The sequence below is a fragment of the Ranitomeya variabilis genome, chromosome 1, assembly GCF_051348905.1.
Source record: "Ranitomeya variabilis isolate aRanVar5 chromosome 1, aRanVar5.hap1, whole genome shotgun sequence".
In the NCBI taxonomy this organism is placed as follows: domain Eukaryota; kingdom Metazoa; phylum Chordata; class Amphibia; order Anura; family Dendrobatidae; genus Ranitomeya; species Ranitomeya variabilis.
In genome coordinates this window covers 138,469,605-138,497,301 of record NC_135232.1, presented here as the reverse complement: position 1 = coordinate 138,497,301, position 27,697 = coordinate 138,469,605, and the positions used below count along the sequence as shown (strand labels likewise).

Sequence of the window (27,697 nt, the reverse complement as noted above, 5' to 3'; positions counted from 1 at the left end):
GCTTTGTATGGTTAGCTTGCATCTAATGTTTCTCCATGCTTTATATATCCGTTAAGATTGGAATTAGCATTACTGTTTGGGGGTACTTTGTCAAGTTTTTTTCATCAATATATTATTATTGTATGTAAAGTGGACAGGTTATTATTTTGGAATCATAATCATTTGTAGCCTGATTCATGGGTCCATCTCAAGTCTAGAAAAATCTAAAAATTCTTGTCCTTAAAGGGTTTTTCTGGCCTTGTGGTGCAGATGCGCAGTAACTCTATGTGGCTGTAGACTTTTGAATCCTCATAGCGTGCCAGTATGAGTTGCATACTTTTGGCCACATTCAGACTAGACTTGTCAGGCGAGGATGCGCGTGGCCACATGTATGCAAATAGCATACTTGCATTCATGCTCCCAGTGCTTGCACCGGAGGATCGATACAGTGCGCTCTGTGAGGATTCATAAGTCTGCGGGCACTTAAACTAAAAATCTGTAGTCTCTCTACGGCCGGACAGCCCCATTATCTGAAAGCTAGTTTTGCTAGAGCCGTCAAACGCCATTGGAATTGAAAAGATTTAATTCTAGAAACAATTGTTCCTTAGTTTTCCTTTTATTGACTTTTCTGAAGAGGCTGCCGATCACATGACGAATGAGCAAAGCATTAACTTCTTGAGTTAATTTTGTTTTGTCCTGTGTAAACAGGAAGTACGCTCCTGAAGGCACTGATAAATTCTAAGGTTACAGAATGATCGTATTAATGATCGTTCTGAGTGCCTTTTTGGCTGCACTCTTACTTTACCATAATATTTATCCTTGTACAGGCACCTAGTCGGTGTAACTTTCCCAGTATAGATGTGGTGAGGTCTGGGCCAAGCAAACAAAAAATACAGTTAAAGTGATAATACAGTTTTAACCATTATTTTTTGTATGTTGAAAAGTTTTACGGTTTACTGTCTTAATCAATTTCTCATATTCCTTCTGATTTCTACAAGCAATCATGGAATTAGGCCTTAATGATTTATTTATGAAGGGTAAAAGTCTGCCCCAGTCATATGACGGACACATTAGGACAGTGCTGTTTATAATTACAGTGCGTTTCACAGATGTGTCTTGTAATAACACATGGCCAGAACAGGTTTTTATGCATCGAAGTAAAGTTTTCTAGTAAATGACTGCAAGCGGAGATCTTAGATACCAGAAAGAATTGATACAGAAAGTAAATTGGAAAATTCTATAACATTACATCACACAAAGGGCATCTGTCACTAGGATCAAGCCTCCTAAGCCATCTGTATAGCAATGTAGGTAATACTTTGATACCTGTAATCTGTTGTTTTATTCCAAAGAAATCCACGCTTTTCTTAATATGTAAATGAGCTGTTAAGATCTATGGGTTGGACACTGATCTCCCTGAGAATCTGCTTCCAGAGATTATTGTAAATGAAAGGGCGGGCATTACCAGTGTGAGACCTGTAATGGCTGACAGTCTACTCTCCTGATATATATGTCTCAGACTGTTAACTCCCTCTTTTATTCAAAATAAGCTCTGGAGGTAGATTCTCGGAGAGATCTATCTCCGGCCTATAGATCTTAACAGCTATTTTACCTACACATTAAGAATAATGTGGATTATCAAGGTATCATTTTATTCTGCTTCCTATGACCTACATGCTTATATAGACTGCTTAGGGAAGAGTTGTTCCTACTGGCAGATTCCCTTTTATCCAGGAGTAGCTCTATGGATTATATGTGAAGCTATACAAAGCGTCATTAATTTCATTTACTCAGGTTTATAATGAATGTTTATTGATTAGCAAAGTTTAAGAAAAGTAAGTCAAGCCATGTCCTATAAATTGAATATACTTTCCTTCTACACTTTGTATGTAACTAGAAAATGTGAATGTGCACAGCGTTCATGTAAACCCATGACACAGAAATCACTGATTTGCTATTTACATGGGTTTTTCCATTGATGCGTTTTAATGAGGCATCTTCCACTCTCCGATGACACTGTTACAGATCGGCAGAGTTCTCTCGAGATTGCTTCATGTTGTTGTTTAAACAAACTACAAGGAAGAGCAGGTCCCTGCGGGTGACACCTTTCATGAGTTGTGCTGGAGAAGCAATTTTCACATGCAGGAAGGCTTCTGATTATTTATGTCTTCTATAATAGATGTCACATGACTACAGCTCAGAGGAATATTGATTCTGCTGCGTTACGCCCATGGTTCACTCCCTATATACATACACAATTAGTAAAGCTGCGAGAACGAACTCAGACGCCTGTAATTTATCACCATGAGTTACTAAAGAGAGTAACTGTTTAATGAGGACCATGAGATCCAGCATCAAGGACCAACGTGTTTGCATGTCACCTAATGGATGGTTCTCAGCCTTCACTCTATGCATCTTAGGAAATGCATGCTGGAAAAGTGGTATTGCTCTTTATGCTACAGTAACAAAAGAAAAGTCAAGTTGGTTGTCAATCTAAAGTTGACTTCATAGAAATGGAGGAAGGCTTATTGTAATCCAGTGCCTTGGTGACCACCTGTTATTTTGATCCTTATGACTTAATGGCCAAGCAATACCTTCTAGGAAAAAGATATGCAAAATGTCTCTCCTCTCTTGTGTCATCGATTAGGGGAGCCACCTTGAAATTTATAAGCAAACCAGGGTCTTCGTCAAAAGCACAAGATGCCCATCCACAGGCTGCATTTCAGGGTTCTTGCCCCTCGTCTGAGGCTTGGGTAAATCTAAGGCATATGGCAAGGCTCGTTAAAGGGTTGGACATAGATTTACATAGTGTAACTACCTCTAATGGCAGTAGAAGACCAGCTTTCCTACTGCTGGAGAAGAGCCAATTTGCCTAAGATTACAGTACCTTGGCTTGTTTTCTGAGTCTACCGTTTCTCTGCAAATTTGAATCTTGATGATACGTGATTTCTGTAATAAGGGAGAAGTGTTGTGATTTATGTATCTCCAGATAGGAGACCTGAAAGTGACAATGATAAATGGTAACCGGCTGCACAAACACATCAAAATGATGATCTAATTTTGGGTAACTTAATGTATAGCACGCTGTTTGGACAAAGGCATTGGACATGTATACAAGCACTTAATTCAGGTTTTCCATTCAGTCCCATTACTGCAGGGGTATAAAATCCAACAGCTAGCCATGTACTGTAGGTCTGCCTTTACTAACATTTGTGAAAGAATGGGTCGTTCTAAGAAGTTCAGTAAAGTTAAGCGTGGTACGATATGTAATAAGATGTCACTGTTTTATCTGGTTAGTACATTAAACTTTTCTCTCCTAAATATTCCACCATAAACCACCTCTGGCATTAACTTAAGCACAAAAAGTATGTGAGCAGGCCGAGCATGCAAGCTTTACACCACCAAACGCAATACCAAGCGAAAGAGTGGTGTAATGCATGTCGTCGTTGGTCTCTGGAGCATTGGAAACCTTCTCTGTGGAGTAGTGATCACACTTTTCTACCTGACAGACTGACAGAGGAGTCTGGGTTTGAAGAATGCTAGGACCTAACTACATTGTGCCATCTGTAGAGATTGGTGGAGGAGGGATAATGATGTGGGGTTGTTATTCATGGATCAGCTTAGGCCCCTTACTTCCAGTGAAGTTAAATCTTAATGCTTCAGTATAACAAGACATTTTGGACGATTATTTGCTTCCAGCTCTGGAAACCATTTTGGTAATGCCCTATTTCATGACCCCAATGTGCAATGCAAGGTCCATAAAAAAGGCAAGGTTAGGCGAGTTTGGTTTGGAAGAACTTGACTGGCCACCCGGAGACCTGACGTCAACTCCCTCTAACATCTATAGAATGAACTAGAATGAAGATTGCGAGCAAGGTCCTCTTGTCTCATCCTCTCTCTTGTGTGACCCCACAAATGATCTACAGAAGGAATGGGCAAAAATTCCCACAGACACAATTTTAAAATCTGGTAGAAAGTCTTCCGAGAAGAGCGGAAACCGTTTTGGCTACAAAGGGGGGCCACCTTCATATTCATACCTATGGATGTAAAATGAGATGTCATAAAAGCTGTGGTAGGTGTAATGTGGGTTGTCCCAATACTCTTGTCCATGTTGAATGTGTATGTTGGATTACAAGCTCTTATCCTGCAGTCAGACACTTGTGCATGTGTCGTCACCCTGCTAGAATGTATGGATCGAGTAATTGTACGACTGGATTCATGGCTAGATCCATACACTGCAGTGCTGTGGATACATATCACTTGGCTTATGGCATCCTATTTTCTCCTTTCATTACAGGAGGGCTTTGCAGTAATTGTGTTGAATCCAAACGAAAACTACATAGAGGTGGAGAAAAGCAAACCTCTGGCACAGCAGCAGTCTCCAGACAGCTCCGATGAGCCTGCAGAGAAGAGGGAGCGCAAGGAACGGATCCTAAAAGATAACAAAAAGCGAAGAGACTTTTATGAGAAATACAGGAATCCCCAAAAAGAGAAGGAAACTATGCAATTGTACATAAGAGTAAGTCATTTAGTAACTTTGCAATGTATTTTCCCCTTTTAGCACACTTGCGATGGTACTTAAAAATAAAAGAAAATAAAAAAAACCTTTTGCTTTCATACAAATGGTAATCAGGATATGTCATCAGTGTAACGACCGTTATGCCGGTCGCTGCTCGAGAACAGAATACGGCGCTGCTATGAATGACTCAGGGCACAATATGATATTAAACCAACTTTTCTTTATAACTATTGCAAAAAATGACAGAATTTCTCTCCCAACACAATATGGGCCACAACAGCCACAACTCACAGAATACAAGTTATACAGCCTGAGAGACCCCAAGTGCCAGCTTCACAGACAGGAATCAGACTACCCCACAACTATACCACTCCCTCCCTTAACTGTAACGGGCCTACACGGGGTTACACTGTGCCTGTGACACGTGGTCCTCTCAGGAATACAATCTTACACCCGCCTCCCGCCTAATTTACAATAAATCACGGGTACCCGGTTTTTCCCAACATATTTATATCTCACAGTATATACTCAGTGTATACGCAGTGTACTGTCTTATTATTGAGTGCTCAGAGTGTACTCTTTCACAATATATGCTTCAGCGGTAAATAACTGAATTTGTTATACAGACGTCCAGCAGCGGATTAAATAGGTATTTGAGCCACCAAATCTTCTGATGCAGATCCAGATAAAGTTCACAAATAATTCCAGGAATATCCCACAGCCAGAATCGTGAAGCGCAGGAATCCACACAGTGTCTATTAGTTGTCAGGCAATTCTTCATACAAGAGTGTCCTTAAATAGGCTGTGATTCCTATCTAGCTATCCCTAGCTAACTACACAGTCGGTGACCGGTCACACTTCTCTGTTTACTCACAAGAATAGCTTTCTTGAAATCACACAGTCCCAAACAGGAATGCCTCAAGATCTGGATTCCCCACTCTCCATCACCGCGCTGCTTCTTCTCAAACGCCCAGAAACTCTCTCTGAGGTAACTGTCCTGTTTCCAGAATCTTCTTGTCTTTTACTTCTGGGTGACCTCTGGTTTCTGAACCAAATTACTGTATCAACACTGTTTATGATTTAAAAAAAAAACCATCACCATTTTACACTCCACCCCACTTTCAATTTGGCGTCCCGACAAATGGCTTCTCACAACTCACACGCAACACATACTCATCAGGATTATATCGTATCGGAGGAATTCCGGCTGTGCTCCTCTCTGACCTCCGTAAGCCAGTACCTGTCGGGTTCAACGAAACATTTGTCGTATCTGGTGGAACAGTAACATCAGTGGGCATATCAGGAGTTTGCACTGTCGGACTCTGCATTTCTGAGAGGTCGCCATCACAGTCATCCCAACAGTAACACTCAACATTGCTCGGTTGCACCATCATTGGATCAGATGACTCAGGGGAACAGACAGGTGCGTCGGATATACACCGCTTTAACCAATTCCGATGCATCGTGCGACGAGGTCCGATACACCCCTCAGGGACCACAGTGTACACACTTCCTCCTGGGAACACCCTTTCCACTACTGTGTAAGGCGTATCCTCCCACCTGTCACTCAACTTCCCTTCTGGACGTGTAACCCGCACTAGCACCTTGTCACCCACCTGGAACTCATCCCCGTGCACTGGTTTTCGATCTCGGTGTGGATGATCCCGTACACGTTCTTTCACTATCTGATGGATCTCTCGCAGTTTTCTTCGGTGGTCCTGGACCCACTCACTGGCTGTACGATACTGCGGCTCATCCGGTACTGTCAGACTCAGCTCTCCAATTTCTCGTCCTGGCCGGCCGAACATCATCGCATAAGGCGTGAACCCTGTAGTGTTATGGACTCTGTTATTATAAGCCCACATAAGTTCAGGGAGAAACTCAGGCCATCGCCCCTTTTGCCTTTGTTCCAGCGTTCTCAGCATCTGGAGCAGCGTTCGGTTGAATCTCTCACAAGCTCCATTTCCCTGCGGGTGATAGGGCGTCGTCCGTGATTGCTGAATCCCATAGACCTGCAGCAACTCAGTCATGAGCTGACCCTGAAAACAGGTACCTTGGTCTGAATGCACTCTTTGGGGGCAGCCATACACCGGCATGAAATGTTTACAGATCGCCTCTGCTGCGGACTTAGCAGTTTGATCTTTAGTGGGAATGGCCACAGCAAATTTTGTGAAATGATCGGTCATGACCAGGCATGAGAGATGACCGCTGCTGGAGTACCCAATGGACAGATAATCCACCATTAATACTTCCAGCGGGGCAGACGTCACGATTGTCTGAACTGGAGCTCTCTGTTCTGGAGACTTATTCAATTCACAGGGTCGGCACTTAGCACACACCTCTCTCACGACTTCTTCCAAGCCAGGTGTGTACACAAATCGATGCAACCATCTATACGTCTTTTCAGGTCCAAAATGTGCACCCTGCGTATGAGCCTCTCGGGCAATGTCTGGAGCCATTGAGGCTGGGATCACCACCTGCCAACGGTACCCCAGCTCTGCCGCTATATAGATCCAGCGATACAGTACCCCTTCCGTTATGGCCAATCGATCCCACTGCCGTAGCAGTTTCTGCCCCTCTGCACCCAGCCGAGCTCTCACCCTTCTGTCAGGCCAGGACTTTTGACTCAGCCACTTCTTTACTCGTGACAGCTCGGAGTCTGCATCCTGTAAATCGGCCCACTCCTGACGAGTCTTTCCCAGCAAAGTGGCGACCTGTGTCGCCACCCCACTTAACCGTGCCACATCCACAAACACAGGTAATCGTCTCAGGTCAGGAATCTCGGTATCCTCAAGGTCTTCATCCACAACATGCCGGGGAGTACCACAAGTCACTCGTGACAGTGCATCGGCATTGGAGTTCTCTTTACCAGAACGGAACCGAATCCGGTAATTAAACTTGGACATCCGTGCTACCCACCTCTGCTCTAGGGCTCCGAGCCTGGCATTCTCTAGGTGTGCCAGCGGGTTATTGTCAGTCATCACAAAAATCTCAGAGCCAGCAAGGTACTCTGCAAATTTCTCAGTCATAGCCCACACCAAGGCCAACATCTCCAACTTAAATGAGCTATAATTATCTGGGTTTCGCTCGGTGTCTCGTAGAGACCGACTGGCATATGCAATAACCCGTTCACGCCCCTCCTGCTCTTGGGCTAACACAGCTCCCAGGCCATGGAGGCTCCCGTCAGTGTACAGAATGAAAGGTCGGTCAAAACGTGCATACGCCAACAAAGGTGCCTGCACAAGGGCATCCCGGATCTGATCGAATGCCTGTTGTTGTCGATCTGTCCATTGGATGGGTTGGTTCTTGGGCCCTCGCGCCGTCCCTCTCAACAGCTCATTCAGTGGCTCAGCCACTTTAGCAAAGTCTTTTACAAATCGGCGATAGTATCCGGCTAGACCGAGAAATGCCTGTACTTCTCTCCGGGTCTTGGGTCTGGGCCACCCTTGAATGGCCTCAATTTTACTCGGTGCTGGTTGCACACCCTCAGCCGACACTACATGCCCCAGGTACTCAATCTGCGTCCGGAACAGTTGACATTTTTTTGGCTTGATCTTAAGTCCATTGTCTCTCAGTCGGTGCAACACTTGTCGCAGCTTTTTCAGGTGATCATCGAATGAATTTCCGAATACGATTACATCATCCAGATAGATCAACACAGATTCAAAATTGTAGTCACCCAAGCAATACTCCATCAATCGCTGAAATGTTCCTGGGGCATTACCCAGTCCAAAGGGCATCCGATTAAACTCGAACAGACCCATCGGCAAGATGAATGCTGTCTTCTGCCGATCTCGAGCCGCCACGGGCACCTGCCAGTAGCCACTGGCTAAATCAAGCGTAGAGAAATACTTCGCCTTCCCTAGTGCGGACAAGGATTCCTCGATTCTTGGTAATGGATAAGAATCACGTACAGTATGTGCATTCAGCTTGCGGTAATCAACACAAAACCGTATGGACCCATCCTTCTTCCGTACCAACACGACTGGTGCGGCCCAAGGACTCTGACTCTGGTGGATCACCCCATTGTCTAGCATTTGCGCTATCATCCGCTTAACCTCTTGATAGAGGTTCGGCGGGATCTGACGATATCTCTCTCGAATCGGAGGGGTATCTCCTGTGGGTATTTCGTGTTCCACTGCCTTTGTGCAACCAAAGTCTTCATCATCCCTGGAGAAAGCAGCCTGATATTCCCACAGTGTATCCTCCAGCCTGCGCGCCTGCTCAAATGTTAACTGGGACTCATCCACCCCCATAATCTCCATGATCTTCCTGCCATTCCACGCAGGTGTGGGGGACTCTTCGGTTGTCGTCTGCATTGACAGGGTCCAGGCAGTCCTGTGGTCTGCTCTTAGTGTAAACTGACTTTTGGGAATGACTCTCTCGCCGCACACATATACATCAGCCAGCTTGGTGCCTGCCGCCAGAGTCATCTCATGATCTTGCAGATTCAAGCACCTTATCGGTACACTTCCATATCGTACAACGGCCACTGTTCGGGCTACCATTAGACTATTAGTGTCTTCTGACCGACTGGTCGGTTCCAGAATCACCTCCACACCATTCAGTTTTCTGTGTGTCCCTACCGGCATCAATACAAGCTTCTCTTGACCCGGACCGATCACAACAGCAGACCCGCGTGGGACATACACCGCTCCCACTGCTCTTCCTTCTGCCGAACTCTTCTGAATGCCGCATGAACGGACCACCTGCTGTAGGACTCTCTGAGTGACTTTGTGGGGCGTCACCCGCTTCCAATAACGCGGACCATCACGTTCAAACAGAAGGGAATCCAGCTCTCTCAGGATGTTCATTCCCAGAACCACCGGAAGGTTTGGTCTCGCCTGCGTCGTCACGAGCACCACTCCCTTGGTCCCCAATTCCTGACCACACAGCTGTACCTTCATCCACGCAATGCCCGCCACTGGGATTTCCTCATTATTGGCAGCCTTTAGTTTTAATAAATGTCCCGACTCCGGTTTGACAGTCCCTTCGAAGTGCTCCTTAAAAAACTTCATTGGCATCGTAGTCACCTCCGACCCGGTATCCACCAGACATGCCACCTTCTTGCCTGCAAACTGCACCTCCAAAGTTGGACTGTCCTCAATCAGATCCTCAGAACAGACATTGGGCACTGATTTTCGTTCCTGCCCCGCCGTATGCCCAACTACAGCGAGGGCCTCTCTTTTACTGATGATGAAGCTTCATCTGCCAGCTTCCTCTGGCAGTCTCGCTGCAAATGACCAAATTCCCTGCATCGCCAGCATTGCACCGGTCTTCTTGCCAAACCTCTGGATGGCCAGGGTCTTATAGCAGTCGACATTTCCCTTGAGGCATAGGGTAACCGCCCATACAATGGAATAGAGGGGTTAGGCGGTGCCGGGTACATCGGAGGTGTTTCCCGAACCTGCATCTGCTGCATCTGCTCTGCCAGGCTTTCCACGGTTTTCTGTAAAGCTGCCAGCTGTGTCTGGATGGGATCTGGCCCCGGCCCTTGTGTATCAGCCACTTGCAGGTTACTCCTCTGCAGAACGGGCTTTACTTCTAAGGTCCGTGCTACTGCTTCTTCCTGAATTTCAGCATATGTAATACCAGGAATACTTCGAGCTTTCAGCAACAATTCACTCCTTAGTGTCTCACTTTGGATCCCCTCAATGAACTGATCCCGAAGAATGCTGTCAACCTCGGCCTCAGTACCCACAGTCACAGTTGACTTCCTTTTAACCTCCTGATGCAGCTCCTCCAATGCTATAGCATACTGGATCAGACTTTCTCCGTCTCTCTGGGTCCGAGCGAAAAACTGTACTCGCAGTTGCCCTGCCGCTGCCACGTGATCAAATGCATTTTTCAATATCCGAATGATGTCATCAACTGTTCTTCGCTTATCCTCGGATTTCAACAAGACAACTTTGCGGGCATCCCCCTCCAAAGCATTCAGCGCGACTTCTGGCTGCAGTCGGGGGCTAACACCGAGCAAGGCAATGGCATTCTTTAACCTGCCTTCCCAATCACTGAGCAGCAGATTGTATCCATCAAACTTGGCCAGATGATTAAGCAGCGCTCCCGTGGCAGAGCAACCCACTAATCGATCTCTAACAGAAACAATGGGGGAAGGGGGGTGAATAACTACAGCAGGAGCGACAGCGCCTTCTGTTCCATCAGTAACATCCATAGCGAGCACCGTATCCTGCCGACTACGCCAAAATGTAACGACCGTTATGCCGGTCGCTGCTCGAGAACAGAATACGGCGCTGCTATGAATGACTCAGGGCACAATATGATATTAAACCAACTTTTCTTTATAACTATTGCAAAAAATGACAGAATTTCTCTCCCAACACAATATGGGCCACAACAGCCACAACTCACAGAATACAAGTTATACAGCCTGAGAGACCCCAAGTGCCAGCTTCACAGACAGGAATCAGACTACCCCACAACTATACCACTCCCTCCCTTAACTGTAACGGGCCTACACGGGGTTACACTGTGCCTGTGACACGTGGTCCTCTCAGGAATACAATCTTACACCCGCCTCCCGCCTAATTTACAATAAATCACGGGTACCCGGTTTTTCCCAACATATATATATCTCACAGTATATACTCAGTGTATACGCAGTGTACTGTCTTATTATTGAGTGCTCAGAGTGTACTCTTTCACAATATATGCTTCAGCGGTAAATAACTGAATTTGTTATACAGACGTCCAGCAGCGGATTAACCCCTTCCCGACCTTTGACGCATACGCTGCGTCATGAAAGTCTGTGCCTTCCCGACCTATGACGCAGCGTATGCGTCATGGAGGGATCGCGTCCCTGCAGATCGGGTGAAGGGGTTAACTCCCATTTTACCCGATCTGCAGAGACAGGGGGAGTGGTGCTTCAGCCCAGGGGGGGTGGCTTCACCCCCCCGTGGCTACGATCGCTCTGATTGGCTGTTGAAAGTGAAACTGCCAATCAGCGATTTGTAATATTTCACCTAAAAAACTGGTGAAATATTACAATCCAGCCATGGCCGATGCTGCAATATCATCGGCCATGGCTGGAAAACCTGAAGTCACCCCCCCCCACACCCACCGATCGCCCCCCCAGCCCTCCGTTAGTCCTCCGGTCCCCTCCGTCCGCCTGCCGGCTCCCCCGTCCTCCTGTCCGCTCCCTCCTTGCTCAGGATCCCCCCCCCCTGTGCTCCGATCACCCCCCCTGTGCTCCGATCCACCCCCCCACCACCCCTTCATACTTACCGATCCTCCCGGTGTCCGGCCGTCTCCTCGCTGGGCGCCGCCATCTTGGAAAATGGCGGGCGCATGCTCAGTGCGCCCGCCGAATCTGCCAGTCGGCAGATTCCTTACAAGTACATTTTGATCGCTGTGGTAGGTTCTATCACAGCGATCAAAATAAAAAAAATAATAAATAACCCCCGCCCCCCTTATCACCCCCATAGGGACAATAATAAAATAAAGAATTTTTTTTTTTTTTTTTTTCCACTAGGGTTAGGGTTAGAACTAGGGTTAGAACTAGGGGTAGGGTTAGGGGTAGGGTTAGGGTTACGGGTAGGGTTAGGGGTAGGGTTATGGCATGTGCACACAGAGCGGATCGGCCGCGGATCCGCAGCGGATCGGCAGCGGATCGGCCGCGGATCCGCAGCGGATCGGCCGTGGATCCGCAGCGGATCCGCAGCGGATTGGCCGCGGATCCGCAGCGGATTGGCCGCGGATCCGCAGCGGATTGGCCGCGGATCCGCAGCGGATTGGCCGCGGATCCGCAGCGGATTGGCCGCGGATCCGCAGCGGATTGGCAGCGGATCCGCAGCGGATGGGCCGCGGATCCGCAGCGGATCGGTAGCGGATTGGCCGTGGATCCGCAGCGGATTGGCCGCGGATCCGCAGCGGATTGGCAGCGGATCCGCAGCGGATTGGCCGCGGATCCGCAGCGGATTGGCCGCGGATCCGCAGCGGATTGGCCGCGGATCCGCAGCGGATTGGCCGCTGCGAATTCGAAGCAGTTTTCCATCAGGTTTACAGTACCATGTACACCTAAGGAAAACCAAATCCGCTGTGCCCATGGTGCGGAAAATTCCGTGCAGAAACGCTGCGTTGTATTTTCCGCAGCATGTCAATTCTTTGTGCGGATTCCGCAGCGTTTTACACCTGTTCCTCAATAGGAATCCGCAGGTGAAATCCGCACAAAAAAACACTGGAAATCTGCTGTAAATCCGCAGGTAAAACGCAGTGCCTTTTACCTGCAGATTTTTCAAAAATCGTGCGGAAAAATCTCACACGAATCTGCAACGTGGGCACATAGCCTTAGGGTTAGGGTTGGAATTAGGGCTAGGGTTTGAAATAGGGTTAAGATTAGGCTTGTGGTTAGGGTTACGGATAGGGTTAGGGGTGTCTTGGGGTTACAGTTGTGGTTAGGGTTGGGATTAGGGTTACGGTTGGGATTAGGGTTAGGATTAGGGTTGGAATTAGGGTTACGGTTGTGTTGCGGTTAGGGTTATGGTTAGGGGTGTGTTGGGGTTAGGGTTGTGATTAGGGTTATGGCTACAGTTGGGATTAGGATTAGGGGTGTGTTGGGGTTAGTGTTGAAGTTAGAATTGAGGGGTTTCCACTGTTTAGGCACATCAGGGGTCTCCAAACGCAACATGGCGCCACCATTGATTCCAGCCAATCTTGCGTTCAAAAAGTCAAATGGTGCTCCCGCCCTTCCAAGCCCCGACGTGCGCCCAAACAGTGGTTTACCCCCACATTTGGGGTACCAGCGTACTCAGGACAAACTGGGCAACAACTGTTGGGGTCCAATTTCTCCTGTTACCCTTGCAAAAATAAAAAATTACTTGCTAAAACATAATTTTTGAGGAAAGAACAATTATTTTTTTATTTTCACGGCTCTGCGTTGTAAACTTCTGTGAAGCACTTGGGGGTTGAACGTGCTCACCACACATCTAGATAAGTTCCTTGGGGGGTCTAGTTTCCAAAATGGGGTCACTTGTGGGGGGTTTCTACTGTTTAGGCACATCAGGGGCTCTGCAAATGCAATGTGACGCCCGCAGACCATTCCATCAAAGTCTGCATTTCAAATGTCACTACTTCCCTTCCGAGCCCTGACGTGCGCCCAAACAGTGGTTTACCCCCACATATGGGGTATGAGCGTACTCACAACAAACTGGGCAACAAATATTGGGGTCCAAATTCTCCTGTTACCCTTGTGAAAATAAAAAATTGCTTGCTAAAACATCTTTTTTGAGGAAAGAAAAATGATTTTTTTTTTTTCACGGCTCTGCGTTGTAAACTTCTGTGAAGCACTTGGGGGTTCAAAGTGCTCACCACACATCTAGATAAGTTCCTTGGGGGGTCTAGTTTCCAAAATGGGGTCACTTGTGGGGAGTTCCTACTGTTTAGGCACATCAGGGGCTCTGCAAACGCAACCTGATGCCCGCAGAGCATTCCATCAAAGTATGCATTTCAAAACGTCACTACTTCCCTTCCGAACCCCGACGTGTGCCAAAACAGTGGTTTACCCCCACATATGGGGTATCAGCGTACTCAGGAGAAACTGGACAACAACTTTTGGGGTCCAATTTCTCCTGTTACTCTTGCAAAAATAAAAAAATTCTGGGCTAAAAAAATATTTTTGAGGAAAGGAAACACATTTTTTATTTTCACGGCTCTGCGTTATAAACTTCTGTGAAGCACTTGGGGGTTCAAAGTGCTCACCACACATCTAGATTAGTTCCTTGGGAGGTCTAGTTTCCAAAATGGGGTCACTTGTGCGGGAGCTCCAATGTTTAGGCACACAGGGGCTCTCCAAACGCGACATGGTGTCCGCTAATGATTGGAGCTAATTTTCCATTCAAAAAGCTAAATGGCGTGCCTTCCCTTCCGAGCCCTGCCGTGCGCCCAAACAGTGGTTTACCCCCACATATGGGGTATCATCGTACTCAGGACAAACTGGACAACAACATTTGGGATCCAATTTCTCCTATTACCCTTGGGAAAATAAAAAATTCTGGGCTAAAAATCATTTTTGAGGAAAGAAAAATTATTTTTTTATTTTCACGGCTCTGCGTTATAAACTTCTGTGAAGCACCTGGGGGTTATAAGTGCTCACTATGCATCTAGATAAGTTCCTTGGGGGGTCTAGTTTCCAAAATGGGGTCACTTGTAGGGGAGCTCCTTGTAGGGGAGCTCCAATGTTTAGGCATACAGGGGCTCTCCAAACGCGACATGGTGTCCGCTAACGATGGAGATAATTTTTCATTCAAAAAGTCAAATGGCGCTCCTTCCCTTCCGAGCCTTACCATGTGCCCAAACAGTGGTTTACCCCCACATATGAGGTATCAGCGTACTCAGGACAAATTGGACAACAACGTCCGTGGTCCAGTTTCTCCTTTTACCGCTGGGAAAATAAAAAAATTGTTGCTAAAAGATCATTTTTGTGACTAAAAAGTTAAATGTTCATTTTTTACTTCCATGTTGCTTCTGCTGCTGTGAAACACCTGAAGGGTTAATAAACTTCTTGAATGTGGTTTTGAGCACCTTGAGGGGTGCAGTTTTTAGAATGGTGTCACTTTTGGGTATTTTCAGCCATATAGAACCCTCAAAATGACTTCAAATGTGAGGTGGTCCGTAAAAAAAATGGTTTTGTAAATTTTGTTGTAAAAATGAGAAATCACTGGTCAAATTTTAACCCTTATAACTTCCTAGCAAAAAAAAAAATTGTTTCCAAAATTGTGCTGATGTAAAGTAGACATGTGGGAAACGTTATTTATTAACTATTTTGTGTCACATAACTCTCTGGTTTAACAGAATAAAAATTCAAAATGTGAAAATTGCGAAATTTTCAAATTTTTTGCCAAATTTCCGTTTTTTTCAAAAATAAACTCAGAAATTATCGACCTAAATTTACCACTAACATGAAGCCCAATATGTCACGAAAAAACAATCTCAGAATCGCTAGGATCCGTTGAAGCGTTCCTGAGTTATTACCTCATAAAGGGACACTGGTCAGAATTGCAAAAAACGGCAAGGTCATTAAGGCCAAAATAGGCTGGGTCATGAAGGGGTTAAATAGGTATTTGAGCCACCAAATCTTCTGATGCAGATCCAGATAAAGTTCACAAATAATTCCAGGAATATCCCACAGCCAGAATCGTGAAGCGCAGGAATCCACACAGTGTCTATTAGTTGTCAGGCAATTCTTCATACAAGAGTGTCCTTAAATAGGCTGTGATTCCTATCTAGCTATCCCTAGCTAACTACACAGTCGGTGACCGGTCACACTTCTCTGTTTACTCACAAGAATAGCTTTCTTGAAATCACACAGTCCCAAACAGGAATGCCTCAAGATCTGGATTCCCCACTCTCCATCACCGCGCTGCTTCTTCTCAAACGCCCAGAAACTCTCTCTGAGGTAACTGTCCTGTTTCCAGAATCTTCTTGTCTTTTACTTCTGGGTGACCTCTGGTGGCTGAACCAAATTACTGTATCAACACTGTTTATGATTTAAAAAAAAAACCATCACCATTTTACATCAGCATACAATAAGTGTAAGTGTGACTGCTGGAATCCCCACCAATCACTAGAACAAAAGATTCCATGGTCCTTTTAGCTTTCACCAGACACCACAACACCTTCCCCCATGCACCGGGTATTGCATCTGTGCCCTGCTCTGTATGATATCTGGTGTCTAGTTTTGCAAGATTAAGTTTTACACTTAAAGGGGTCGTCACAAGAAGTACGGTTTATTTTTATAATTTTTTTTTTTATAGATCTTGGAATTAAAAATAATTTTCACAATTTGAGATATTCTTATAAATGTGCCTCTGCTGCATACTGTGTAATGACTGTGTCTGACCGTACAGGGACATGGTCTGATCATTACAGCTGCTGGGCAGGGGAGGACGCAAAAGAGTATACAGACAGGACAGCATGGGATTGCAGCAGCTGCTTTCTGCTTTAGCAAATCCAACTGTGGAACTTATTTTTCTTCAAGACCTTCTGATTAAAATGTTCTTTGTTCATGGGACAGCTCCTTTAAAGGGACTCTGTCACCTGAATTTGGAGGGAACAATTTTCAGCCATAGGGGTGGGGTTTTCAGGTGTTTGATTCACCCTTTCCTTACCCGCTGGCTGCAATATTGGATTGAAGTTCATTCTCTGTCCTCCGTAGTACATGCCTGCACAAGGCAATCTTGCCTTACGCAGGCGTGTACTATGGAGGACAGAGAATGAACTTCAATCCAATATTGCAGCCAGCATGCAGCCAGCGGGTAAGGAAAGGGTGAATCAAACACCCGAAAACCCCGCCCCTATGGCTGAAAATTGTTCCCTCCAAATTCAGGTGACAGAGTCCCTTTAAATTAGTCTAACCCATTAATTTTTTTTAACCTAAAATCCAGCTGTGATTGCAGATCATGGAGGGGGACATTGCTATACACTATGAATAAAACACAGCTGAAAGACTTATCTATTGGACAGTCTGCAGGAACTTCTGAAAGCGCCTGAATAAATTGTGTTGGGGTAAAAAAAAAATCACAACTTGGGTTTTCCAGATTTTTGGTCTAAAGTGTCAGAATGAAAGTATATATGTTGTGCAGTATGTAGGTAACCCTTTAAGTAGTGAGATTCTCAAAACCAGTGATTGATTTTTTTTTTTTAAACTTGATCAGGACTGGTGATTGATCTAAAATTAAGAAATAGGTCTAACTTACCCATTGATTACATGCCCTTTATCCTCAACTCAACCGCTGATATTGGCGGTTCCCGCTTGTACCGGATGTCATGACATCATGTATATCAATCACCTGACCGTGTCAGCCAAGTACTAGCCTTACTGATCATGTGGCGCAAATGTCCGTGATTAATTGTGGCAGTCAAATGACCGATGTGGAGGACATCATTACTTCTTGTACTGAGGTGAGCAGACCAGCAGCACTGGAGTGGTGGAGATTCAAGGGGTAAGTCATGTTTTTTTTTCTTCGTTTTAGAAAATTTTTTTACTTACCGTATTATTTATGCCAATAACTGAAAGCAAGGGAATAACTCCAGAGTGTGTTACTTCACAACTCCTGTACATGCCCGTGATATCCAACGATTTTGTTATTTCCGGTGTTATTTAAGAGGACCTGTCACCTAGTCAAGTGCCCCTTTTTGCTTATTATGTTATCCCCCTGCTCCCCTGGATATTTCACTGTTTTGTTTTTAAAATTTGCTATATGATTGCAGAGATATGGGCCGTTTTATTTTGTGTTAATTTTTATGATTTTTCACAAGAGGGTGTGGCCCACAGCATAATTATGCAGAGCAGCCTATGAGCCACGCCTACTTGGTGTAAAGACAATGAAAATCAGCAGTAATAAAAAGGCCCTTATCTCTGGAATTGTATGGCAGATATTAAAAGAAGAAAAATGTGAACTATCTAGGGGGATAATCAGGGAGAAAATAAGGGCAAAAACTGGCCATTTTTCAATTGGTGATAGGTCTTCTTTACAGTTGCTGTCCAAGTATACTTGCAGCGCCCCAGAGTCCTGGTCGTCGCAGTGGTATTGCTTTCCTCTCGGGGAGAGTGATGCTACGTTTGGAGGCAAAGAAGGATAACTGCATCTAGGTATCACAAACATGCAACATGTTCACACTCCAGATCAGAAGGGGGAGCTCTAAGCCTGTTTAAGGTGAACTCCCCTATAAGAACATCCTGATCTGGAGGGAAAGCAGTCAGTTCCTGTCAGAAAGACAGAGGGAAAGGAAGCAGAGGAGCCGTGTAGCCTAAAGTGCTACAGCTCCTGGGAAGAGACATTCAGAAGGCAGAACTGTTTAGCAGTGAGCGGGAAGGAAAGCAAAAGAGAGGATACCAGAAGGGGACCAACCCTGCACAGGCTGCCTCCTTCTGAGACGCAGAATCCCGGTAGCTGGAACACCGAGGGAGTAAGGACCTTTATGCTTTACTCCAGAGACCGGCAGGACAGCTAATTGCAAGTTACATGTCCACACCTACACCCAGGATGCACGGTGGCACCCCTTAGAGGCCTGGGCATGCTAGAGTCCCTATAAACAGCCTCAAGCCACCAGTCATACGGGTATTGTCCTATCCAACTACGGGGGACAGAGAGAGAGACACCACATCTGTGAGACCCTTATGTGAAGCCATAGGCAGTAAAGGACTACAGCGCAAGGGAAGGCTGATTTCCACCTGGACAAAGGGGACTCTGGACTTGCCTCCAAACTGGCCGGACTCTGCCTGCCCTGTGATCTGGTGCCCTGGACTGTGGATGCTGAAGTCTTCAGTAAAGGTAAAGAGACTGCAACCTTGTGTCCTCGTTCTTCTCTGCGCCTCTCACCATCCACCATCTACACACTGGGAAGCCCTGGGGATACACTTCACCTGTGCTGCCATAACCTCACCCCAGCGGACCCCTTAAAGCAGCGTCGGTCACCCTGTCCGAATACCACAGGTGGCGTCACGAACACAAACTCTATCCCTTTAAAGACATTTCCCTTTTACACGGACGTCCCAGGGCCACGGACGGGGTCAGCCACCGTGACATCCCCCTGTGAACCGCAGGACCCTGTACCGAGTACCCCATGGCCCCATGGGGGCGATCCAACTTATCCTACCAGATCTTGCCAGTTATGACATTTTGCTTGGATCTGGGTTAAATAGAGCTCTATATAAGTAATAGTCTGGGAATTTTTTTTGCAATACTTAGGCGGGGGGTGATCACTTGGAGGTGTGCGGCCTTCCTGTATTCTTCCTGTTTCCTTGGTGGGACTAGCTGGATATTAGTCAACATGTGCAGAAGGAAAAGAAAAAGTAATGTGCTGGTTACATATTCTAGCCTTGTGAAATTCTTTACTCCATAGAAGCAGCACATATCCACTGAATGCCTTGTTTTCCTGTACACCTTCAACAGGAGTGTTAATGGCAAATTCATCTAATTACACCCACTAAACAACCTCAAGTGCTAATTGAGAAGTTACAATAAAGCATGTATTGACTGCAGGTCGTGCTCCTCCCTCTTTGTAGGACAATCCGTAATACACAGAAGGCCCACTTATTAAGGGGTTTTATGCCCTTTAGCACACAGTGTGATTATGTCTTATGAAGTCACCAGAGCCGTCTTGACATTACTCGCTGGGATGTGAGGCTTTGGTCTGGATTGTGCCCTTCATTTTTATAATTGTAGACTCTAGCTTGTTTAGATTACTTAGTTAATGGGTTTGTGCATTTTTGCAATTTTCCATCCAATGCATTGAGGAAAAAAAAAATTAAGGAAATATCCCGCTATTTGTGCATACAGCTCATACGGTAAACTAGAGTTAGTGGGAACTGCAGGGCACACGATCCCAAGAGAAGGAGGTGCCAGTAGCCCCTGCTAATCTCAGTACATAAAGTTCTCTGCAGTCCTCACACATGCTGGCAGAGTTACAAATGTTCTTTATTGATATACACACGGGTGTTCAGAAGTGCCAGTTGTCAGCCAATGAAATGGGAATATTTGGTGCTGATGTGCTACTTCCTTTACTCCACAATACCTCTCCAACGACTTTGGGATCTTGGGACCTTGGTTGGGTTTAGCATCAATCCACGTCACTGATTGAATACTGGCACTTGTGAACACCAGGGTGTGTTATCAATAAATCATTTTTATAATTCATATTTGGCGTGTAGCTAGGTTTCTTTACTTGTATGGTAAACCAGTTTTCCTTATGGGGGTAGTTCAGGTCCCCCTATTCGAATCCATAAAGGATTAATCTGCAATACCCGCTGCGGCCACTATGCACCTGACAAAGCTCGGCAACTGAGCACTTTCGGCCGCCACAAGGAACAGATGATTGTTTGGGGTGTCGTCCCCCTCAACCTAATATTGATGACTTGTCTTAAGGATAGGCCATCAATATAAGGGCTCCGCTCCTGAGTGCCGGCAGCAGCGCCGGGTATTAACATGCGAGACTCATCCGAGTTTCTAGCAGGTGAGTATGAGCCCTAAGGCTACTTTCACACTAGCGTCGGTACGGGGCCGTCGCGCTGCGATTGCCATAATAGGCAATTTTGCTGGCTCTTTTCAGCAATTGGTCAGTTGTTTACTAATATTAGTTACACTCTCATTGTGCTATACGTCTTGGTCAGCTAGACGTTCACTCGCTCTTTTCATTACACATACCCATTATGTGTTTCTAAATCTAGTTAGCGCGGTGTCCTAATCTATTTACACTTCTTCTTTTTGCTATATGACAGAGTCAGCACAGTAGCTGTCTAGGCACCTGCGGCTTTCTAGTAACCCCCCCCCTGGGAGCGCCGGTGTGTTTATATTCCAATATACTACGTAGCTGGACAATATACTACGTGGCTCTGTGCTGTATACTACGTTACTTGGCAATATACTACGTCACTGGGCAATATACTACGTGGCTCTGTGCTGTATACTACGTTACTTGGCAATATACTACGTCACTGGACAATATACTACGTGGCTCTGTGCTGTATACTACGTTACTTGGCAATATACTACGTCACTGGGCAATATACTACGTGGCTCTGTGCTGTATACTACGTGGCTGGGCAATATACTACGTGGCTGGGCAATATACTACGTGGCTGGGCAATATACTACGTAACTGGGCAATATACTACGTGGGCTGTGCTATACTACGTGGGCTGTGCTATATACTACGTGGGCTGGGCAAGATACTACGTAACGGCAATATACTACGTAACTGGGCAATATACTACGCGGGCTGTGCTATATACTACGCGGGCTGTGCAATATACTACGTGGGCTGGGCAATATACTACGTCTCTGGGCAATATACTACGTGGACATACATATTCTAGAATACCTGATGCGTTAGAATCAGGCCACCATCTAGTGTGTATATATATATATATATATATATATATATATATATATATATATATATATATATATATATATATATATACTGTGTGTGTATATATATATTTATTTGTTTATTTTATAATCTTTGAGTGTGTGTATAGTATTGGCTTCCTGAATGTATAGGATTTAGTACATTTGGATCTGTATTTAATAAGATCAAGGCTAAAATCCAGGCTCAGACCGCCGCAGTGTACACCTTGCACCAATTAGCTTCAAAACATTGCCTTTCTGACACATGATATGTAGGCCCCATTGTCCCAGAAAGTTTTATGTAGGTTAAATGAATGGCTATAAATTGTCAGCTTTCATCTGTATTTGCCATGGACTTATATTGACAAACACGTACTAACTACTGACTTTAATTAGGAGTTATACTTTATGATGAAAATACCGCACCAGGATCTCTGCATGTAGCCAATGGCCACTAATACGCTAATTTGCCTGTAATTTGAATGATTAAGTTTCAATCATTGGTGTGTTAATGAAAATATGTCTCGATCCTCACAGCACCATTATTTGCCTTTACCTTTTCGGTTAGATTACGTTCATGATGAGGTTTGATGGAATTCTTTGCAGTAAATTAATTTTGTATGCGGATTTGTGGACTTGGGGACCATAACTGGAGAGGTTTCTTATCTTTCTTATCTTTTGAAGTAGAATATGTAGCAATTTATCATGCTTTAGCAGTATGGAAGGTGGTATGGGAAAAGTTCAACATCTGGACTTGGTAACTAAAGTGTCACCTCTGACCCTATTGAGGTGCAGCCACCCAGTGCTTGCCTTGTGCCTAAAACTTATCACATCAGTTTATTTCAGCACCTTAGAAACCCAACTCATACTCTGCAGGTACTCCACTCTCGTACATGTGGGTCGCCAGCTCATCGGGCTATACACAGGGTATGTGTTTATTGTACAGCGAATAATGGTGCAAATGTAATGAAATGAGGTTAGGAAATTAGAAAGTAACTTTCTTTTTTTTTTAGTAGTTGTTCTTATGAGACACAATATTTGCTTTCATGGGAGTGAAGAGGACGGTGACTCGTGAAACCCCATCCTCACCCATGATATTATCAGGATACCCTGCCTTTGCTGTGTCCTGCCGTAGCTCCATGAACCTTTGCACCTTTGTAATGCTAGCACCATGGGATTGTTGTAGAGCTTCTACCCCAAGAGTGCCAATACAGCGGGGGGCACGCACAATGTGACATTACATGTGACCCATACATTCATGCTCTTCGTTTTGGCCTGTTACGTGATTCCTATTAACACATGCACTAATACATAGAGTTTCTAGAATGAACTAACCTCCAGGCTTTTATGTTTTGTATACTTGTATAAAGCATGAAAATCATAGCTCTGTGACCTTTACTAACTTTATTGAAGCATTATGTTACTCCTCTTAACTGGGTGTTTGGGTTCCTGAAAATGAATGAAAATGTCACTTTTCATTGTATAAAGAATATTATATATTTTTGTCTATTAATTTTCCATAATCTTTAATATCTCTGCTTGTATTAATTTAGGCTACTTTCACACTAGCGTCGGTACGGGGCCGTCGCGCTGTGTCAGCCCGACGTACCGACGCATACTGTGAAAAAAATGTCCGACTTGCCAGTCTTGCGACGCTTCCGCTGCCCCATTGTAATGTCCGGGGAGGAGGGGGCGGAGTTTCGGCTGCGCATGCGCAGTCGAAAATGGCGGACTTGACGCACAAAAAAGTTACATGTAACTTTTTTTGTGCCGAGGGTCCGCCAAAACACGACGCAACCGTCGCACGACGGTTGCGACATGTGGCTATATGTCACAATGCATCGCTAATGTTAGTCTATGGGGAAAAAACGCATCCTGCAGACAACTTTGCAGGATGCGTTTTTTCTCCTAAACGACGCATTGCGACGTACAGCCAAAAACGCTAGTGTGAAAGTAGCCTTAGTGGGAAATTTTGTTAGTTCCTGTGCACATTATATACTGGAGTACTCTTTAAAGGGAACTTGTTAGCATATTTATGCTGCCTGACCCACGGACCGCATGAATCGGACACTGGCTGTGTTATTGCAGGAGGTTTTACTCTGAAACCTTAAGAAATTTCAGAGAAAACAAACTTTAAAAGACAGGCTGTGGACTGTCCTCCTTGGGTGACCTGTCCAAGTGGCTGGTGCCCAGTGGCTTCTCCCCATCCTGCTCCTTGTGACTGACCAGTCTCTCCCTGTGTGTGAGACTACAGGAGGCTAAGGAGGGAGAATCCGCCAGGGTCTTGCCTAGACTAGTCATCTGAGACACATAGTTCCCTGCCCTTCTTTTAAAGTATGTTTTCTACGAAATTTCATAGGTCTTCTTAAATTATCTTTTCTTTGAAACACCTTATGCGTTTTAGTATAACCAGCAATAACGTCTGATTTATGCTGACCGTGGTTTAGGCAGCATAAATGAGCTGACAAGTTCCCTCTAAGTAAGTAATGGTTAATAAATAACAGTATCTGTAATGATTTAAAGGGAATTTGTCGCTCCCTGGACGCTTTCAAGCTATTACTATGGGCATACAGGCAGAGCTGTGGAGTCGGTAACCCAAACCACCAACTCCAACTCTGACTGACTTCCAACTCTACAGCACTGCCTCACTATTGAGCATCTACAAAAAGTGCAGCACAAATTCATCTGAAGCTGAGATCCTTAGATTGGGAACACAACAAATGTTTATATGACATTTCATAACTTTCCCAAATTCTTATGAAAACATTTACAGCACATTCTGCCCTAAACTACTGTCCCAAATTTATTATATATTTTAGGAGTCGGTCCATTTTATACCAACTCCGACTCCGCCAAAATGGACACCGACTCCACGACTTCAACTCCACAGCACTGCATACGGGTAATAGAAAGGTTAAATAGTCTTTCCTGTATGCCTCACAGCTTTGGCTACTTGTGGAGAAAGTTTTAATGTTTTATGTTAATGATTTCTTTCTGGGGCCTGGAAAAAATCTCTGCCTCTTGACTTCATTTTAATACCAACCCCTCCCATGGACATCACACAAACTGGTGACTTACAGTTGTGGTGCCGTAATCCCATCCCTGCACTCCCAGGGCGCTTGCGCTGACGTCCGAAAGGTGAAGCGAGTTAAAGGGAACCTGTCACCCCCAAAATCGAAGGTGAGCTAAGCCCACCAGCATCAGGGGCTTATCTACAGCATTCTGAAATGATGTAGATAAGCCCCCGATGTATCCTAAAAGATGAGAAAAAGAGGTTAGATAAAAGAGGACGTCATCGTATGAAGATGGGAGGCCCCGGACCGGACTGCGACGCCTGTTATGATCTGGTGACCTTGGAGCCGCATGAAAACTTTCTCTGGAGTCGGTGGAACCTGTACTGACCGCAAATCCTGAACTAACACCGCAACTAGAAGTAGCCGTGGGGTGTGCCTAACAAACCCTAGACACCTCGACACAGCCGGAGGACTAAATACCCCTATAGATGTAAATAGGAATGCTATCTTGCCTCAGAGCAGACCCCCAAAGGATAGGCAGCCCCCCACGAATAATGACTGTGAGTAGGAGAAGAATAGACACACGCAGGTAGGAAACAGGATTTAGCAAAAGAGGCCACTCTAGCTAAATAGGAAAGGATAGGACAGATTACTAGGCGGTCAGTATTAAAACCCTTCCAAAAATATCCACAACAGATAATACAAAAAGTTCCACAATCTAACTAAAGACATGGAATGTATATCTGCCACTCCAGAGAATCCAACAAGACTGAGAAAATACTGACACAATCTAAGCTGGACAAGAAAACACAAAGAATAGCACTTTATTGTGAAGCAAACCGCATGTGTGCCACAGGGAAAAAAAAACCAGACACTTATCTTTGCTGATTTGGCAGAAAGGCAGGAGGAACCAGGCAGAGGTCCTACACCTCCCAACAACAATTGACAACTGGCAAGGACTAATGAATCCTGCACACCTAAATACCCCAGTCAGAACTGCAATCAGCAGACACACCTGACCAGGACTGCAACCCAGGGACAACTGCATTACCACCTACTACCACCGGAGGGAACCCAAAAGCAGAATTCACAACAGTACCCTCCCCTTGAGGAGGGGTCACCGAACCCTCACCAGCGCCCCCAGGCCGATCAGGACGAGCCAGATGAAAGGCACGGACCAGATCAGCAGCATGGACATCAGAAGCAAAAACCCAAGAATTATCCTCCTGACCATAACCCTTCCATTTGACAAGGTACTGAAGCCTCCGCCTCGAAAAACGAGAATCCAAAATCTTCTCAACCACATACTCCAACTCCCCATCAACCAAAATGGGCCGGAGGATCAACAGAGGGAACAACGGGCACCACATATTTCCGCAGTAAAGATCTATGGAAGACATTATGGATAGCAAAAGAGGCCGGAAGCGCCAATCGAAAAGACACCGGATTAATAATCTCAGAAATCCTATAAGGACCAATAAACCGAGGCTTAAATTTAGGGGAAGAGACCTTCATAGGAACATGACGGGAAGACAACCAAACCAAATCCCCAACCCGAAGCCGAGAACCAACACACCGACGACGGTTAGCAAAACGTTGAGCCTCCTCCTGAGACAACACCAAATTGTCCACCACATGAGCCCAAATCTGCTGCAACCTGTCAACCACAGAATCCACACCAGGACAGTCAGAAGGCTCAACCTGCCCAGAAGAAAAACGAGGATGAAAACCAAAATTACAAAAAAAGGCGAAACCAAAGTAGCCGAACTAGCCCGATTATTAAGGGCAAACTCGGCCAATGGCAAAAAGGCCACCCAATCATCCTGATCGGCAGACACAAAGCATCTCAAATAAGTCTCCAAAATCTGATTAGTTCGCTCGGTCTGGCCATTTGTCTGAGGATGAAATGCAGAAGAAAAAGACAAATCAATGCCCAGTCTAGCACAAAAGGCCCGCCAAAACCTAGAAACAAACTGGGAACCTCTGTCGGACACAATATTCTCCGGAATACCATGCAAACGAACCACATACTGAAAAAACAACGGAACCAACTCTGAAGAGGAAGGCAATTTAGGCAAAGGCACCAAATGAACCATCTTAGAAAACCGGTCACAAATAACTCAGATAACCGACATCCTCTGGGAAACCGGAAGATCAGAAATAAAATCCACAGAAATATGCGTCCAGGGCCTCTCAGGGACCGGCAATGGCAAAAGTAACCCACTAGCACGCGAACAACAAGGCTTGGCCTGCGCACAAGTCCCACAGGACTGCACAAAAGAACGCACATCACGTGACAACGAAGGCCACCAAAAGGACCTACCAACCAAATCTCTGGTACCAAAAATACCAGGATGACCAGCCAACACAGAACAGTGAACCTCAGAAATCACTCTACTAGTCCATCTGTCAGGAACAAACAATTTCCCCACAGGACAGTGATCAGGTCTATCAGCCTGAAATTCCTGAAGAACCCGCCGTAAATCAGGGGAAATGGCAGAAAGGACCACCCCTTCTTTAACGGATTCAGAAAGACCCTTTCTGAAAATTGCCGCCAAAGCATCATCATTCCATTTAGTCAACACAGACCATTTTCTAAATTTCTGACAATACAATTCTGCCGCCTCTTGACCCTGAGACAGGGCCAACAAGGTTTTCTCCGCTTGATCCACAGAATTAGGTTCATCATATAATAATCCTAAAGCCTGAAAAAAGGAATCTACATTAAGCAAGGCCGGATTCCCATATTCCAGGGAAAATGCCCAATCCTGTGGATCGCCGCGCAGCAGGGAGATGACAATTTTAACCTGCTGAATGGAATCACCGGAGGATCGCGGTCTCAGAGCAAAAAACAATTTACAATTGTTTTTAAAACCCAAAAATTTGGACCTATCACCAAAAAACAAATCAGGGGTAGGAATCTTCGGCTCTAAAGCAGGAGTCTAAACAATATAATCAGAAATACCCTGTACCCTAGCAGCAAGCTGGTCTACACGAGAAGCTAATTCCTGAACATCCATGCTGGCACAAGACTCCTCAGCCACCCATAAATAAAGAGGAAAGAAAAGACAGAACAGACTGCAGAAAAAAAAAATGGCTCAACACCTTTCTTCCCTTCTTCTGAGATGCATTTAACTCATTATGGGCCAGTTGTACTGTTATGATCTGGTGACCTTGGAGCCGCATGAAACTTTCTCTGGAGTCGGTGGAACCTGTACTGACCGCAAATCCTGAATTAACACCGCAACTAGAAGTAGCCGTGGGGTGTGCCTAACAAACCCTAGACACCTCGACACAGCCGGAGGACTAAATACCCCTAT

At 45.4% G+C, this 27,697-nt stretch overlaps 1 protein-coding gene across 2 annotated transcripts in view; it reads left to right on the top strand.

The window, feature by feature from the left end:
• Positions 1-27,697, top strand: part of ARB2A (ARB2 cotranscriptional regulator A) — a 616,199-nt gene that overhangs the window by 236,676 nt on the left and 351,826 nt on the right. For both annotated transcript variants that reach the window (XM_077289153.1, XM_077289144.1), the window contains exon 7: positions 4,277-4,498. In XM_077289153.1, coding sequence (XP_077145268.1) covers positions 4,277-4,498 — 222 coding nt within the window. The remainder of the gene's footprint in view (positions 1-4,276; positions 4,499-27,697) is intronic.